Source organism: Zalophus californianus, chromosome 1 (genome assembly GCF_009762305.2).
Source record: "Zalophus californianus isolate mZalCal1 chromosome 1, mZalCal1.pri.v2, whole genome shotgun sequence".
Taxonomy (NCBI): domain Eukaryota; kingdom Metazoa; phylum Chordata; class Mammalia; order Carnivora; family Otariidae; genus Zalophus; species Zalophus californianus.
This window is the reverse complement of record NC_045595.1, coordinates 67,607,220-67,624,824: the sequence shown is the minus strand read 5'-3', so window position 1 is coordinate 67,624,824 and position 17,605 is coordinate 67,607,220. Positions and strand designations below refer to the sequence as shown.

The following is a 17,605-nucleotide window of genomic DNA, read 5'->3' as shown; positions in this document are numbered from 1 at the left end:
GGCCGGTTGCTAAGAGCGTCAGAGTCAGGGGTGGGAAAGGCAGGCGCCCACGTGACAAGGCGCCGGCAATCGAGCGCCGAGAGGGCGAGTGCGCGCTGGTGGCGCCCGGTTGGGCGGCCGGGTGGGCACGGCGGTACGGGACACGGGCTGCGCCTCCGGGCCGCCGCCATGGGTCTGGGCGCCAGCGCCGAGCAGCCCACGGGCGGCGCCGAGGGCTTCCACCTGCACGGGGTGAGTCGCCCCCGCCGCGCCGGTGACCTTGGCGGGGCGCCCGCACGGACGCGAGGGGACGTCTGATCGCCGGCTCGAGGGCGTTAGCGGCGGGGTCCCGGTCCCCCGAGCGGCCGGGGTGTGCCTCCTTCCCGGTGGATGGGGGGATGTGTGTGCCTCCTTCCCGGTGGGGGGTGTGCCTCCTTCCGGGTGGGAGCCGCCCGCGGGAGGCGGTGCCGCGGTTCTTTGGCCCCCGGCCGGTCTGCGGCCGCCGTCGGCCGGGCGCCGGCCCCGAGTGCCAGCCATGCAGGAAGCGGGAGCGTTTCCTGGTCCGGTCGGGCCGCCCGGAATGGCACTTCTCCCGGGTGCAGATTACTCCAGGTCCAGCCGGGACGCACTTATGCACTTAGGTCGTATTTGTGATCTCCTCCTTGCTGGGCCTGGGGAGAGAGCCAGCAAGGCCGAGACCCTAGTTCCCCGCCCTCGTGTCCATGAAGTCGGGGTGGCCAAGTGGACGCCGACTGCCAAGGAGACTGCCGGCGCGCATCCCGCCGTCTTGGCGTCGGACAGGCCTCCGGTCCGGGGCTCGAGGAGCAGTGCCAACTCTCGAGGGAGAGCCTCAGCGGGAGAGCCAGGAGAATGCCGCAGAAGGCACGGGGGTGGCGAGCGTTGGCAGCAGGGGAGGGGCCAGGAGGTCTGGACAAGCAGTTCTGGGCAAAGTGGAGACGGAGCGGGGTTCCTAGAGTCTGAAGGTGAGGAGAGGGCCCACAGCCAGATGGAGAGTTGGGGTGGCTTTGTGTACTGTGGAGAAGGAGGTGAGAGGGGCAGGAGAGTCTCCGAACCCACAGGGCAGCGAGGAAGGACCTCGTGTTCTTCCATGGTCACCGTGGATGGATTGCAGACCCAAGTGTAGGGCGGCAAGCTGGTCAGCTCGGTGCCTGGCTGCTGACGGGAAGGCTAAAGGAGGGGTTCCTAAAAGGAAAGCCAGGTTGGCTTCAGGGCCCAGAGTTGACAGGCCCCGTGTTGGGCGATGGGCTTTCTCTGGTTGGCATCACGGTGAGGCACCTGACATAAAAGGCGGACAGTGGAATGCATCCCATCAGGAGAATCTTCCAGCAGGTTGATGGCAAGCAAAGAAATTGAGGACTTGGCAAGAGGGAGAGGTGGGGCAGTGCGGGGGGAATGTGGGAGAGGGGCTGAGTGGAGAGGTGAAGGGTTTGGAGGTCTTCCATCCACAAAAGCAGGTATTTTTGAGCACGTGCTCTGGCAGGCTGAGTTCTGGGTGCCAGAGATAAAGCAGTGGACGGAACGGACATCGTCCCTCTTCTTATGGGGCCTACCCTTGATTGCTGGCGCGGAGAGAAGGGAGACAGACGAAATAGAAATTTATGGTAGGCCGTGATCAGCGCTGGGGAGAAGAAGAAAGTAGAGCACTTGTGTACAGAGGATGAGTGGGTGCTGTTTTGGATGGAGGGGTCAGGAAAGGCCTCACATCAAGACACCTGGGAAGGAAGGAGTGGACAGTACAGATACTTAGGGGAAGAGCGTTCTAGGCTGAGGGAGGCCCTGAGATGGGTTGCACCGGTTGGGTTGAGGAAGAGCAGGAGATGAGGCTGGTGTGCATCGGTGGGGTGGCCCATGTGAGGAGGACAAGCGGTACAGGATGAGGCCAGATTTTGCAGGGGCCTGTTGGGCCCCAAAGATCTAGGATTTTCTTCTGCCCCGTGGAGCCATCGGGACGTTTTCTGCGGAAGTGTGACATTACCTACTTACAATTTTTAAAAACTGAAGAACACGCGTGCTCTCTTCTATAAATGCTGGCATTCTCACTGTGTGCCAGGCACGTTGGAAAAGTCCCTGCCCTCAGTGAGATTAGAGGTGTGGAGGGTCCCCCCAGGAAATGGTTGTTACCTGTCTGTGCAGGCTCTGGGTTGGACTTCTTGGGGTCAGATTTCTGAATAATGGAGTACTTTTCCTCCTGCGGAAGTCGGTGCTAGTAAAAGGGTTAAATGCAAGGTAGGGCAGGTGACGCAGTCCCCTGGGACCAAGCCAATCCTCAGCAAGTGTCAGCTGCTGTCCCTTTAATTACGTTAAATCCCCTGATGGGGAACTCGGTGGAAAGTGTTGTGAAAGCAACAAGCATCGAGGGGCTGTGGGGTGGAGGGAGCTCCTGTGGTCCCAGGGTCTGGGGAGCCCCCAAAGGAGAGCCGGACAGGGGGCAGCGCTTGTGGCGGGAGCGGGGGTGCGGTGGTGGCAGCCGCCTAGATTATTTCTGCGCTAGAGCCCTAGTGGGCAATGGCAAGGCCCGGGGCCAGGGCAGTGGAGTACAGCCAGGGGACAAGGTCACGGCGGAGGGTGGGGAGAGGGCCGCGGGATTGGAGGCCTGAGCCTTTGGACCTCAGTAATGATGGAGGGCAGCTGCCAAGGAGTAACTGAGGAGGGCAGCGGGCTGGCAGCTGGGTGGCTCTGGCCTCAGGAGCAGAGGGAGGCAGAGTGGCATGAGTAACTGTCCAGTGGCTTTCAAAAGACACCTTGTCCCAGCTTGCCCATGAAGAGAGAGGGGCAGGGCTCAGAGCTCCCCTGTCGCAGGCCAACTGGGACTGGAGTCGGTTTCTGGGCTCACTGTCATTGGAAGCCATGGCAGCCTCTGGGGGTGGCAAGCAGGGGCTCAGTGGGTGGTGACCTAGCTAGAAGGGCGTCCTAATTCCGGGGGCAAATTAGCCTGGATCCCAAGGCTCAGGGCGAGCTCTCCTTCAGCTTGCGGAATCCAAGACTGTAGGGGCTGGTGGGTGGCGGAAGCCACAGGGCCTTCCCATGGTGGAGGCATCCAGAACCTGAAGCCACATGAGCCCTCTGTCCTCTGGGTTGATGCCTGACCAGCAGGACATCAAGTGCTCACAGCCAAAGGCCTGAGGGTGTGGGGCCCACCGCAGGGTCCGGCCCTGGGGATAAAGGCTGCATTGTTTGAGCAATGCTCTGTAAATGGGGCCTTTGAGATGGATTTCTACCCCAGCTGGGAGGCCTGGTTGCTGTGTGTTTGGGGACAGCAGTGAGTTCCGGAGTACAGGGTTGGAGGCCCCCTTGGGCTAGGAGCCGTCCCACACAGTAGTGGAGACTAGGCTGTGAGGCGGAGATTCGGCCCTGCTCGCGGGGCTCCCTCTCACAGGGCTCCCAGCTTGGGCTCTTCCCTGTCCCTTGCGTCTGCTTCCCTCAGCCGCACTCCTCAGCAGCTCCCACGCCTGCCCAGCTCAGCTTGATTTGTCACCACAGGGTATGGGGCCCTCTGGCCTCTGGCCACAGGCTGCCCACCCTCTCTGTCTTTCTGAGCACCGCTCTGGTTCCATCTATCCTGGGGCCCTGCCTTCCTGTCCACATCGAAACCTTTCTGGCAAACCTGCTGGCTTCCCAGTGGCCCCAGCTTCCCCACAGGCCTCTGCCACCCTGTGTCTGTGTGGTCTACTAGAGGCCCCCGGAGCTGCCCTGGGCTCTCCTGTGAGGCATCTCTGGAAGCATGATGTGTGGGTCACGATCAGACAAGAGCCATTTCCTAAAGAGGACGGTCTTGCCAAGGATGGAGCTACCCTGACAATGCCCACGTGGGGCCTGCCTGGAACAGTCGTGCAGTGCCCGGGTCCTGGCTGGGACAGCGGAAGTGGTGATGGACAGTCTCTGACATTGGGGGTGGGGGGGTTTCTTGGGGAGTCACAAGGCTGGTGCCGTGACTGTGGCCTCTGCTGTGGGACAGGTGCAGGAGAACTCCCCAGCCCAGCAGGCGGGCCTGGAGCCCTACTTTGACTTCATCATCACCATCGGGCACTCGAGGCTGGTGAGGCTCCCCGTGCTACCTGCCTGCCATGTGTGTGTGTGTGTGTGTGTGTGTGTGTGTGTGTGTGTGTGTGTGTGTGTGGCATAGGGCACTCGAGGCTGGTGAGGCTCCCCGTGCTACCTGCCTGCCGTGTGTGTGTGTGTGTGTGTGTGTGTGTGTGTGTGTCTCCTGTCCCACAGCAGGCCCCACCCTGCTGTGTGTGTGTGTGTGTGTGTGTGTCTCCTGTCCCACAGCAGGCCCCACCCTGCTGTGTGTGTGTGTGTGTGTGTGTGTGTGTGTGTGTGTGTGTGTGTGTGTGTGTGTGTGTCTCCTGTCCCACAGCAGGCCCCACCCTGCTCCTGCGTCCCTTTTCTTCTGGAGGGAGGCCCAGCCCATCTCTCCTCCGTGTGTGTGTGTGTGTGTGTGTGTGTGTGTGTGTGTGTGTGTGTGTGTGTCCTGTCCCACAGCAGGCCCCACCCTGCTCCTGCGTCCCTTTTCTTCTGGAGGGAGGCCCAGCCCATCTCTCCTCCGTGTGTGTGTGTGTGTGTGTGTGTGTGTGTGTGTGTGTGTGTGTGTGTCCTGTCCCACAGCAGGCCCCACCCTGCTCCTGCGTCCCTTTTCTTCTGGAGGGAGGCCCAGCCCATCTCTCCTCCTTCTAGGCCTGTACTCAGCTTGACCGGGGCCCTGCCCAGTGCCCAGCTCTTGAGCTTTCTGGGGTGGAGGGGCAGTGAGGGGGCTCTTGGAGCTGGCCACAAGGTCTAAGGGGCCTGCCTCTTGGGGCATGAGAGGTGTCAGGGTGGCCAAGGGGCTGCTCAGAGAGTCAGAGAGGGGCAGCCCTGCAGTGCTCTGGACCAAGCAGGCTCTTTGTTCTCTCTGTTGTATTTTCCGGGGGGCTGAGGGAGGCGGGTTTTGTGGTGCTTAGGGGTGATGGGGTTACGGTGGTCGGAGGCCCAGACCTTGCCCTGGCCCACGCCCACACAAGACCCTGCTGGGGCAGCTGGTCTCCTGGGCCCTTCCCCATGTCAGACCCAGACTTGTCTGAGGGGCCCCAACCTGGGGTGGAGGTGGGGCCCTTGGCGTCAGCCCCACTGCCCCCGCAGAACAAGGAGAATGACACTCTGAAGGCCCTGCTGAAGGCCAATGTGGAGAAGCCCGTGAAGCTGGAGGTGTTCAACATGAAGACCATGAAGGTGCGCGAGGTGGAAGTGGTGCCCAGCAACATGTGGGGCGGCCAGGGCCTGCTGGGGGCCAGTGTGCGCTTCTGCAGCTTCCGCAGGGCCAGCGAGCACGTGTGGCATGTGCTGGTGAGTGGGCACAGGCTGGGTGTGGGGGGGCGGCCGGCGGCCCAGGGGTTAAGGGTGGGGTGTGGGGGCATCTGGGCAAGGCCAACAACCAGTGCTCCTGGGAGAGGGGTCCCTGAGGGCCACTCATCATCCCCTGAACTGTGCACCCTGCTTGTTAGCCAGGCGACTTGGGGCACCTTCTCACCCTCTAAACCTTGGTTTCTTATTTTGAGGGGTGGGCTACCATCTACTGGAGGGGTGCTTGTACTGCTGGAAGGCTGCTGCTGCTGGTCTTTATTGATCCTGTCTTTTCTGGTAGACTCTATGGTATTACCAGGATCCAGTCATTTCTGGCAGGTCCCCTGAGAGCCCCTTTGGGCCTTGGGCGGGTGCCTGGGGGCTGGGTCTTCCTGAATCTCAGTGATTGAGTTGTCACAGATGTTGCTGTCAGTGTCTGTTCACACACACACACACACACACACACACACACACACACACACACATTCTTTGATGGCACACACACACACACACACACACACACACACACACACACACACATTCTTTGATGGTGCCCCCGATCTTGAATGCTCCCAGGGCTTGGTGGAAGGAGGGTGCCCTGAGCTGGAAATGGACTGGTTTGATTTCTAGCCTCCTTTATTGCTCACTAACTTCTCGTGGGAGACTTCTCAACCTTTCAACCTTCCTCGGTTTGCCCATGAGTGCAGTGGGGGTGATGAGGCACATCCCTTTGCATTTCTCGGGGAGACTGGGAGATTGGGAGTGGTAGAGTTTCCCAAGGGAGGAAATGATCCTTGTACCCAGTTCTGCTCACTGCCCCTGCCTCCAGCCCCTAACACAGGGGTCTTCAGCCATATGCCTGCCCCAGTAACAGCACAATTGGGACTTACTGTGGGGCCAACCTGTGGTTTTCATTCTTTACCTATATTCTATTTTTAATCTTCTCAGCAACCCTATGAGGAAGTACTGCATATCCTCTTTTTAATTGTGGGGAAACTGACGCTAGGGGGTTAAGTATTTGTCCACAGTTACAGGCTAGAGGTTGGTGGAGTCAGGATTTAACCCAGGTCAGATTCCGGAGCTCAAGGCTGTGAGCGGTGCTGTGGTGCTGCCCTCTGCTGGGCAGGCTGTGCACATGCGGGAGGTCGGGAAATGGAGTGGAGTAGGAGTATGGGCTTGAGGTCCTGATCTGGAGCCCAAGGACAAGTGTCCCGCTCAGTACCTAGAGAGGCAGCCCCCTCCAAGCACCACCCCCCCGCAATCCCCAACTCGAGGAGCAAGACGGGTGGTTGGTGATTCTTTCCCCAGGACGTGGAACCTTCTTCACCTGCCTCCCTTGCTGGCCTGTGCCCCTACACAGACTATGTGGTTGGCTCAGACCAGATCCTCCAGGAGGTGAGCAACCTTTGGTTTGCCCTCCCCAGGCCCCCCTGGATAGGGTGTGGAGATGGGTGCTGTCGATGAGAAGGGCCTCGTTTTGTCGAGGCCTCCAGTTCCAGTGCTGGGAGTGGGGCTCAGGCGCTGGCTTTGTCGTAGTCCGAGGACTTCTTTACACTCATCGAGTCCCACGAGGGGAAGCCCTTGAAGCTGATGGTTTACAACTCCGAGTCCGACTCCTGCCGGGAGGTGACTGTAACTCCCAACGCAGCCTGGGGTGGAGAGGGCAGGTACTTCCTCAGTCGGAGGGCGGCGGGGTGGGGGCCCAGTAGAGCCCTGGCTGGATCTGGCCATGGGACATGGACGCTCCGAATCCCATGGTGGGGTGGCAGAGGCAGGGCTCTGGGTCCAGGGAGCCTGAGGATGACCACTGGTCCAGGAGGCACCCTTTCTGCCCCTCACGGCCAGGACTGGGTGGGGTTGGCAGGTCTAGGAAGGGCTATGGGACAATCCCCTGGATTGAATGTTTCTGGACTTCGGCAGTCTGGGCTGTGGTATTGGCTACGGGTATCTGCACCGGATCCCAACCCAGCCTCCCAGCCGCCACAAGAAGCCACCTGATGCCCTGCCACCTGGTGCCTCGCCTCCTGATGTCCCGCCACCTGGACCCACCCCCCAGGACTCTCCTGCCCCTCCTGGCCCAGAAATAGGCTCCAGGCAGGATGACTACATGGAGGTACGAGGGGAGCATCTGCCAGTGAGGGGAAGGGGGAGCTACATATGGGCAAAGGGGCCTGGCACCTGGGAAAAGACGACTCAAGGCTGCTGTCACCAGGGGCCCATTTGTGGAGCCGTTGGGAGGCTTTTCTTGCTTCTGGGACCCAGCGGAAGCAGGTGGTCCCATCCTGGGACAGTGAAGCCCACTTTGGTTCTCCTGCCACTTGGGTCTGGAGGTGAGGGTAATGGCAAGGCACTAGTTGTCATTTTCCTTTCACGAGTGGGAAACGGAGGCTCGGGTGCGCAGAGCCTTGTGCTGTGCCTCAGTGAGTCTGTGGTAATACTGGGCCAGGGGCTTGGCATCCAGAGGCCTCTCGTGCCCGACTTTAGATCCCCTGTAGGGGAAGGGCAGGTCCCCACGGCTGTTTGCTCCGTCACACAGAGCGGTGCTTCCATGGCCAGTGTGGGCCGGGGTTGGACTACTCTGTCCTGACTGCCCCTGCCCTGTTCCCTCCTTCTTCCCTGGCCCCCGTAGGCTCTGTTGCAGGCACCTGGCTCCTTCATGGAGGGACAGCTTTCTGAGCCTGGGAGTCCCAGCCATGGTGCTGCAGACGTTGGGGGATTCCCACGTCCCATGGAGATTCCTCTTCAGCCTCCCCCTCCAGTGCAGCGTGTCATGGACCCAGGTAGTGAGCGGGCTCTGGAGAGGAGGCTAAGGTGCTGAAGTGGGCCCCAAGTTGAGGGTGAGGCTTCCGTGGCAGCGCCAAACCTTCCTCAGACCTGCTGCCGCCTCCTAGCTCATACATGCCCAGATGGTTGCAGATGAGCTGGTCCGGGGTGCCAAATGGGGGCGGGGACTGCAATCCATAGAAGGGAAGCGGCCTGCTCAAGGTCATGCAGCAGAGTGGGGACAGAGCAGGGTCCAGGCCCTCTGCCACTGTGCTGTTCCTTTTCCTCAGCAGCAGGCAGTGGGGAGCATTTTGGGGTTGGGCGGGGGCGCCCCCATGGGCTCAGATTGCAGTTTCAGGCCGGGCCAGGTGCCCTAGGAACAGGGCTGAGTGAGCCCAGGGTATGGGCCTTCCAGGAGTCTGGGTTTTGTGCTGGCGAAGACTTGCACCGTTCCCCTAGGCTTCCTGGCCGTGTCGGGTCTCTCCCTCTCGGAGAGCAGCAGTGCCGGTGTCCGGCCCAGCCTGCCCTCGGCCACAGAGCTGACCCGTACAGCTCACTCAGCCTCCGGGCCCGAGGACGTCTCCAGCTGCGGTTCTCACGAGCGTGGCGGTGAGTGGCCCACACCTGCGGAAGCTTTCCAGGAGGGACCCTGCGTTGTTGGCAAGGTGGCCCTGAGTTGCTCGGCTGGGTGGGAGGCTGGCTTTGGGTGAAACAGAGCCAAAAGCTCCCTTTCCCCATCAGTGCCTGGGGTGGGAGTCGGGGGGGGGGGAAAGTCAGTGGTGGCTGTCCCAGGCCACGCTGGCCCGGGGTTCTGCAGGCCTCCTCATCCCCTCCCTGTATGTTTCAGGTGAGGCCACATGGTCCGGATCAGAGTTTGAGGTCTCCTTCCCGGATAGCCCAGGCACCCAGGCCCAGCCAGACCACCTGCCTCAGCTAACCCTTCCTGACAGCCTCACCTCTGCAGCTTCACCAGAAGAGGGGCTGTCTGCTGAGCTGCTCGAAGCGCAGGCTGAGGAGCCGGCAAGCACAGAGAGCCCAGATTTCGAGGCAGAGGCTGAGGAGGCAGCCAGCCAGGCCCAGCTCTCCACCCCCGAATAACGCCCTTGGCTGTGTCGAGGCCCCTGATGGCATTTTGTGAGGCCTAGATGTGCGGAAGCAGCTCAGGCCACACTCCATAGCCCAGCCCCTTGCCTGATCCCGGCCCAGCGTGCAGCTTCCTAGGCAATGGCTCCCAGGATGTGCAGGGACTTCTGCGGCTGTTGGGGGGGGGGGGGGTGCGGGGCTTGTGTCCACATAGACCCTACTGGTGTCCAAGAGATGACCTCCCAGCGTTAATTGTGCCTGATGGTCCTGGCTTTGGGGAATCGGGCACTTGTTTGAGTCTCAAATCCTTTTGGGGTGGTGGGAGGCTGGGAGCAGCACCCAGATTAAGTTTTACAAGAGCTGGGGTAGGAGAGGAAAGGACTCTGCTGCTTGGGTGGGGCAAAGAGCCTCAGTGGGTAGGGAGAGGCGGCCGTGGGCCTTGGGGAAGGGCATCTATTGGCCACGTACCCTTGAGTCCAGTGCTTGCTCCTGCTCTGGTCACTGTGGCTGCCCAGGAGGCAGCAGGGTCCACACAAGGTCGTGTGTGCAGATGGAGTGAAGGAGGAAGGGACAGGTCTGGAGTGTTCGCCTAACACTTGGCAGGGCATGCTTTGATTCTTGCGCAGCTCAGCTAGCCCTTGGGGACTCCCATTACCATCTCCTCTGTCCTGTGCCCTCAATCTCTATGCTACCCTGCACGGTTGGCTCCGGCTGGCTGACGTCCGCCAGTCACAGCCGGAGGAGAGAAGCAGTGACCTCGTCCCCCTCTCCTGGGAGAGGAGGGTTGGAAATTCCAGGCCCGTCAGCAGACTCACTTGTCCTTGGACCACGATGTTTCTTCCCCAGGGCCTACACCCCACAGACCCAATATCCCTAGTGATGACTCCTGTCAGCTCCCCAACTTCTACAGCCATCTCTTCTAAATAGATACAAGGCATCCAGGCAGCCCCAGTGGTGAATACAAATGGCAAATTTAAGCTCACCGTCCTAAGCAGACTCTCAAAGCCAGTCCTGACTGGATCTCTTTACACACAGCTCCCACCCTAAGGGGGAACAAGGGGCCTGGACAAGAGTGGGTAAGGGCCATCCCGTTCTTTCCCAGAGTATGGAAGGAGGCTGTTCCCTCCACCCCCAGGTACCCGGAGAGGTTAGGACTAGGCCAGTTCTGCTCTCCCTGGTTCCTGCAGGAGGAGGAGGAGGGCTCCGTGCAGGAACAGCTCCTCATGGCCTGAAGTCCCTCACCTGCCCACTTCTTGCTGATTGCCACGAAAGCCGCCTCTGGCCTTGTCTTCTAGCTGCTACCCAGTTGGAAGTCCCACCTTTGCCGCTCGGCCTGTAATGTGTGCACTTAACAGCATTCAGAGTTCCGTTAGGCCCCCAGGACAAGGACTGTGCTCTGGGGCGCACAGACCAAGTATACGCAGGGAAGGCCCCCAATGGGCAAACACTTCGAATTTCTAGCACTGTGACTGCAATTTGAAGCAAGGCCTTGTCAAGCCTACCGTGGCAGCTGATAAGCCTGCCGAACCCGGGAGGCATTGTGTCCGAAGCCAGGGCTGGAGCTGGGTTCTGGGATTGTCTGGGAGCCCAGTGTGCGCCTGCAGGGATCTAGGAAGTAGAAATGAATCACCACAGGATTCTTCTGAGGCCAGCTTCCCTGAACTGCAGCCTGGTAGTCTGGCCCAAAGTCACCCTCACCCCAGGATTCTGGCTCTTCCCTCCCTCACTTTGACACACTCCCTGCCCTAACCAGGGGGATAAAATGGGTACTGATGCTAATGACTGCCAGGGTAAACATGGAACCAGAATTTCTCTGTAATCTGCTATGAAGGAAAATGACAAGTGAAAGAAATAAAGGTGTACTACACTTTGAAATATTGTAACTAAAGCCTTTATTCTATACAACTGTGAAATACAGATTTTTACCCTTTTGGCATTGCAGACTGTCAAATTTTCTGGAAACTGTTACTGGTTTGACTGGAAGGGAAAAGAAGAGAAGCATGCTGAGGGTCAGATCTATGACAGGAAGGGAGCGCAGCCGCCCCTCAAGGCTCGGCACACAGGGCAAAATGGCCCAGCAAAACGCATTCTTTAGCCCAAGGGCCCCTCCTACAAACACAGCGGAGGGCTGACAAGTGAGTTGTAGGATGTTTTTTGTTTTTGCCATTAATTCACAACTATTGCTAAAAAATGTGCACCAAAAGTGCACTGTTGTATCCAACAGATAGAAAGGATTTTTAAAAAAAGAAGCCGGCTGCTCTCTGTGTAAGGGGGAAAGACTCATTGGAAATGTGGCACATCTTTGCTCACTTCTTCCAAGTGCTGGAGGCAGTGACCTGTCCACTTTCCAAAGGAGGCTGACCAGCAGTGAGGGAACCCTGTCTCTACAGTTGTGCAGGTAAGAATATCTCAAATAGAAAGGTCTGGACCCAGGCCCAACAGCTGCCTCCAGCTGAACCTGTGAAGATGTAGAAAAGAAAAAACCTTCCCCACTCCTTCCCCGTCCCTGCAGTTGTGGGGACAGACCGCACACGAGCTGGGGAGGCAACTGGACTGGAATAAACTGCCCTCTGAAGGCACTTGTGCTCTTGGCTTCCTACAGGAGGCTTGTCTTAAAGTAGTTTTACGGCGGTGGACCATTGTTCTATTCTGAATACAAATGACCTTGAGGAGAATCCAAATTATTTTTTTTCCTGCCAAAAGTTGAAGTGTTTATCCCCAATAAGTTATATTCTGTACAAGAATCAAATGATTCTATGAAAGCTTCAGATTGTTAGAAAGAACAACGAAAAGAGCTCGATACAGGTACCACAACAAAAACCTGCATATAAAACTCTGGAGAAAACAAGTATGTATACTTCCAGGATGTGAATATCAAGTTAACTCACTAGGATATCCTTTTTTCTCTGACACCGTACATTTTAGGTAGCATTTAAATGAAGTGAGTATCTCCTTGTGGTCTTAAGTTGCGATGGTGTTGCACTGCTCACCCAGAGCACAAACCTGTGGCATCACGTGGCTTGGCCGCTTGACAAAGCTGGACACGTGGGGCAGGGAAGGTGCTGCACCTGCCCGTGGCTGCCGCACAGCTGGGGGCACTGTGGGGGTGCGGCAGCCCTGGGCACTGCTGGGCGTACTCCAGTCTGGCGGTCCAAGTGCTATGGTCCAGCACCCAGAATTTCTACAGGTCTTCCTAAAAGAATGCATCTGAGATGCAATATTAAAACAAGCCCAACAAGGATAATTTATTATGAAATGGGCTGGCTCTGGAATTGTACAAGAGCAAATTCCTATTAAAAACAACTGTCTTAACTTGTTTGTTTTTAATGACCGACTTGGAAAAAGCCTTCATAGGTGCTGCATGAATGGAATGTACTCTTAGAAAAGCTACAGAGCATGTGGGTTTGAAGTTGAAACACAGTGACAGATGTGGCTCTACCTATGTGTCTCTAACAAGTGCTAACAAAGATAAGGTCCTTTGAAACGAAAGGAGGAAGCCAAGTCTGCTGGCCTGCCGTCCGTTCTCTGTACATCTCACAAGACACAGTGTGCTTGTGGGGTGTTCTCGCATTCTCTGCCTCCCTGGGGACAGCTTAATCTACACGTGGAGACGTTTCTATTTTACATTGCAATTAGTCATTTCAACTGAAAGAGAATCCCTGTCCATACCAAATCGGCCATTAGAAGTCTTGCTCCCGTTGGGGCTTGGTGGGCTTCCTAGGACTACTCTCGGGGCCATAGAGGAAGGTCAGTAAATGAATACCCAGGAGCGCTCGCCCACCCCTCACGTGGACTTCTGACGGTAATGGAGGGTGAGGTCACCACCACTCTTCCATATGAAGTGCTTCACTGTTCGGAGGTCCATGTTTGGATCTAAAACCTGAACAGCAAAAAATAAATAATAAATAATGTCAAAGCCTCTACTTGGAAATATCCAAGACCTTTACTGCGAACTTAAGGACGCTCATCGGGCGATCTAGCTAGCTAGTCCTCCCACCCGCGCCTGGTGGCCTGCTCCTGCTGGCAGAGACCCCACGCACGCAGACACGAACGTGGGCACTGAGAGACGGGCGGCTGGTGCGGCTAGGCCAGAGATCCCACCTTCGGCCGTCCCTCTGAGGAAGTGCCTCGAGTGCATCTTTATCTAAAACAGTTCCCCCAATGCTCCACCCACCTCCGCTTCACATCCTACACCAACACGGCAGATACTGCTCTGCCAATCAAGGCGATCATGTGTCTTTTTCTTGTCGGGGGAAAAAAAAAAGCCACCACCACATTCACCATTTGTGTGTGCATTTCAATCTCCATGTCCTTTTCCCGAGAACCTCACTGGGATAAATAGAAACTTTAGGGTTGGCTGCAGGCCCCTCCAGAAAGGGCCTCACCAACAGGTGGGAGAGACCCAGCACTCCCAAAGGTAACAGACATGGGAACCATAATCACACCACATGTAACTTTTTGAGCATCGGCACTGGAAAAAAACGGCTATGGTCCTCAAGTGCACTTACCTGGTCCTGGCACAAAAGTTCAATTTTCTCCTCTGCCAACACAGCAATATCCTCTTCTTTTTCCTGTTCTCCTGGTTTTTCATTATTAGAAGAGCTAGTGGTTTGCGACTCATTATCCAAGTTGATGATTTTCTCATAAACATGTTCCATTACTTTCCGGACTTGAAGCATGTCACTAGCAGAGAGTCTATCCCTGTAAAAAGCAAGAGCAGATCGTGCCATCACGAAATCACTGGATACTGTCTCTTAAATATTCTTTGGTGTTCACATTGGATAAAGATAAAACATAGCACAGAAACATAAACCAAGAAGTGTTTTTGGTTACTGCCTTAACCTAGTTCTAGAATTGCCAACACATTTCCAGAGTGTTCCCCTAAGACACAGATTACGTGTAAGTGAGATTAAATACGTGTTCTTAAAACTTACATATACATCAAGAACAGCCTTCTGGGTTTTATTCCCTTAAAGATGATCCTAGACCATGGGCAAACGAAATGCTCCTGGCTGGGAAGGCAGCCCCCAGTGTTTACCAGGCTCCAATTTCCCCGGTGCTCATTTCTCCTACGGCTCTCGGCCCTACAGCCAAGACCTCCTGCCTGAACTCCAGGCCAAAAGCCCAACAGCTGGCTGTGTATATCCAGATGGACATCCCACAGGCACCTCAAACTCTACCTGTCCCAAACCAGATTCATCAATTTCCTCACCCCCAAACCTACTTACCTTGTATCGCTAACGTCAGTTAAAAATGGCCAACCCAAGTAGCTCAGGCTCAAACTCTGAAAGCCATCTTGAACTTCAGTCATTAAATTTAGTTGAATCTAGGACTTGCTTAAAATAATCTGGGGTGTGTGTGTAGGTGGGTGGGAGGGAGGCGAGGTAGAGATAGAGATGAAGCAAAATGTTCAGCCATGTGTCGATAACCCTGGAGCTATTTGATAGGACAATGGGGGTTCATGCTCCTGATCTCTTTTTTGTATATGTTTAGAAATTTCCCTAACAAAAAGTTTTCAAGTCTTGTTGATTTTACTTGCTTGGATATATACCCATGAGACCTCAGATTTCCTTTTCCACTTCTGGCCACCCCTCCATCCTCTGCTGCAGCTACACTGGTACTTGTTAATTTTCAGGATCTTGTGCATGCTCCCACTTCCACATCTCAATCAAACCATTTCCTGGACTTGGAATACCTCTCTTTTGAAATTCTATCCATTCCTTACATGTCCAGCTCAAACTCCATGTCTTTCAAGAAGCCTTTCTGGAAAGCTCCAGCCCACAATTCATTTCTTTCCCCTACTCTCATCATTCTCTAAGCATCCCTAAGAGCAGTTTTTATACAGAGATTGTGTCTGTCCTAAACTATGCTGTGGCAAGAGACAAAAACCAAGTCTTACTTTTTTGAACATCTGTGGCCTACCACAGGAGGTACTTGGTAAATGGTAAATTGTATAAGCTTTCAATATTATAAAACTAGCTTTAGATCTCCTTTACTATAAAAGCAATCATAAAGAAGAAGAAAGCTCTGGCAATTAATTAGATCAAGATATCACGTGACACTGCCCTTACTTACTTTTTTAAGGTTTTTGCTCCTGAAGATGCATGAGGTTGGAGGTAGAAAGGAATTTTGTTGAATTTGGGCATATTTTTCTGAAATATTAAAAGTAGAAAGGTATGATTGTTTTGAGTAGCTGATGAATGAAAATGACATCAATAGAAAAACATGATTTTCAAGTTAAGTTATTTTACAATTAAAACTGACTTTCTATGAAATGTATAGTAAGCTATCAAATCATCCAAGTCAGCTTTAGTGAAAATGTATCAGAAAAGTATCATGTTTAGTTTTGTAATAAAAGATATGTGAGACAAATGATATGTCATTGGCAATATGAAGCTGCAGGATGCCTCTTCTCAAATAATTCAAGGTATTAAAGGGAAACAAATTTTAACTCTTAAAGCCCTAGAAATAAAAATCTCAATTCCACATTAAAACATTGGGGCTGATACCTAAAGGCCCAAACACAAAGTTCGGTGTTTTGAGAGAAACCCACAACATTCACCTTTTAGCAAAACCGTACACTCTAGGCTGGTAAGGCCCATCATCCAACTGAAAAGGCCACTGAGGTCCTCCCACGTTCTTTCCCTCTGACCTCAGGTCTGAGGTTTTAAGCGAGAGTGGAAACTTCAGCCAACCACCAAGATGTCTACCAGGAAGTAAACCACATACTTAGATGAAGGATAAAATTAACTGGTCATCTTTTCTCTGGGTATTAATCCCCTCCGAGCCTCCATGTCATATCCTGTCTGGATGTCTCCTCTCAGGAATAAGCCACAGGCCTAAAGTCAGCAATGCATCCCAGGTGACTTTCACACTCAAAGGAAGTAGTGGTTTATGGGGAGCTTGGATTTAGAGAAGACCATAGACTATCCATCAAGTGCCACACTGGCTTTAAGTTCTTGGAGGTATATCTGGGACAAAAAACACATTTTCTGAAAGTTTGAGAGATTAAATCTCTTTTCATATGGCTTTAGGAATATATAAAACAGGTCAACAGCACATAAGAGAGTCTAGAAACAGACCCATGTGTATACAGAAATTTAGTATATGATAAAGATACCATTTCAAATTAGTAGGAAAAGGATAGATTAATCCAAAAAATTGTTTTGGCACATGGCTAACCATCTGGAGATAGTTAGCATCCTACTTGGATAACAAACAGAATAAATTCTAATAGATTATAGAACTAGACATACACAATGATCACAGACCTACTAGAGGAGAATACATTTTTGCTACTTTGGAGGAGGAAATACTGAAGCAAGACATGAAACTCAGAGCCATAAAAGACCAATCTGATTACATAAAAATTCAAACTTTTTGCTTGGCAAAAGACACCAGCCATGAACAAAGTAAAACTTCGATTGAGAGACACAGATAATAGTCAAAGGGTTAATATTCAATATGACGAAATCCTACAAATCAGTAAGAAACACAAATTACCCAAAAGAAAAATGAGTAAAGACTATAAAAAGGCAACTCACAGAAGAAATACAAATGGCCAATATGAAAAGATGCTTAACCTCACTACATGTGAAAAACAACAGCCCACCTTAAGACAATGAGATATTTGCCGTCTTTTAGCAAAGACTGAAAGTACCCAGTGTTGGTGAGTGTGGAAAAACGGGCACACGTACAGTGTTGGCGAGAGCTGCTATAGCTTTTGTGGGGGGCCATTTGGCAGAGTCTACCAAAATTGAAAATATGCGTGCCCTCTGATCCAGCAATTCCACTTCTAGGAATTTATCCTAAAAAGTACACAAAGACACATGTACAAGGATGCTCACTGAAGCATTGCTTGTAATAGAAAACATTGGAAACAACCTTAATGTCCATCCATAGGGGACCAGTTAGATAATTTACGGTACATTTATACAAAGACATACTATGTAGTCATTAAAGAGGAATGACCCATATATAGACAAGGAAGGATGTCCAAGATATATTTTTAAGTGAAAAACCAAAATAAACCAAGTTGCAGAACAGTATGTATAATAGATTTTGTGCAAAATAATGAACTGTGTGTGTGTGTACACATAGGGGCATGGACACACTCCTCAGCGGTACCTGCTTGTGTGTGCACAGAACCAAGTCCTGAAGGTTATGGCCTGGTCTAGGACTAGTTACCCCCTCCAGGGGGAAGGACAGGAGTGAGTGGAAGAGAGGAATGACTGGGAAAGAGATGGGAGTTTCACTTGATTCATTTATTATTTTCTTTAATAAGCACATCTTACGTTTATAACTAAATCCAACAAAGATATAAACAGATACATAACTAATTACCAGTCCTTCTTCCGCAACTTTGGGACGGCAGGGAAGCAGAGGAGGGCTCCCTTTGGCAGCCTGGTTTTTACTAACGTAAGACTGTACAGTCTAAAGCTGC

General features: G+C 53.7%; 2 protein-coding genes across 5 annotated transcripts in view; one reads left to right on the top strand and one right to left on the bottom strand.

The window, feature by feature from the left end:
* The first annotated feature begins 39 nt into the window (after positions 1–39).
* GORASP1 (golgi reassembly stacking protein 1) lies at positions 40–11,037 on the top strand. Of its 2 annotated transcripts, XM_027582370.2 has the most exons (9): positions 40–231; positions 3,956–4,036; positions 5,116–5,319; positions 6,625–6,711; positions 6,853–6,983; positions 7,237–7,429; positions 7,946–8,096; positions 8,539–8,688; positions 8,927–11,037. In XM_027582370.2, the coding sequence occupies exons 1-9, from the start codon at positions 169–171 to the stop codon at positions 9,175–9,177; spliced, it is 1,311 nt and encodes a 436-aa protein (XP_027438171.1). In that variant the 5' UTR covers positions 40–168; the 3' UTR covers positions 9,178–11,037. The 2 variants fall into 2 exon arrangements, with proteins under 2 accessions (XP_027438171.1, XP_027438170.1); XM_027582369.2 differs by lacking the exon at positions 6,625–6,711.
* The window catches only part of WDR48 (WD repeat domain 48), a 44,134-nt gene continuing 37,566 nt past the window's right edge, over positions 11,038–17,605 (bottom strand). For all 3 annotated transcript variants that reach the window (XM_027582363.1, XM_027582361.2, XM_027582364.2), the window contains 3 exons: positions 15,238–15,314; positions 13,671–13,863; positions 11,038–13,042 (listed from right to left, as the gene is read on the bottom strand). In XM_027582363.1, coding sequence (XP_027438164.1) covers positions 12,947–13,042; positions 13,671–13,863; positions 15,238–15,314 — 366 coding nt within the window. In that variant the 3' untranslated portion in view covers positions 11,038–12,946. The remainder of the gene's footprint in view (positions 13,043–13,670; positions 13,864–15,237; positions 15,315–17,605) is intronic.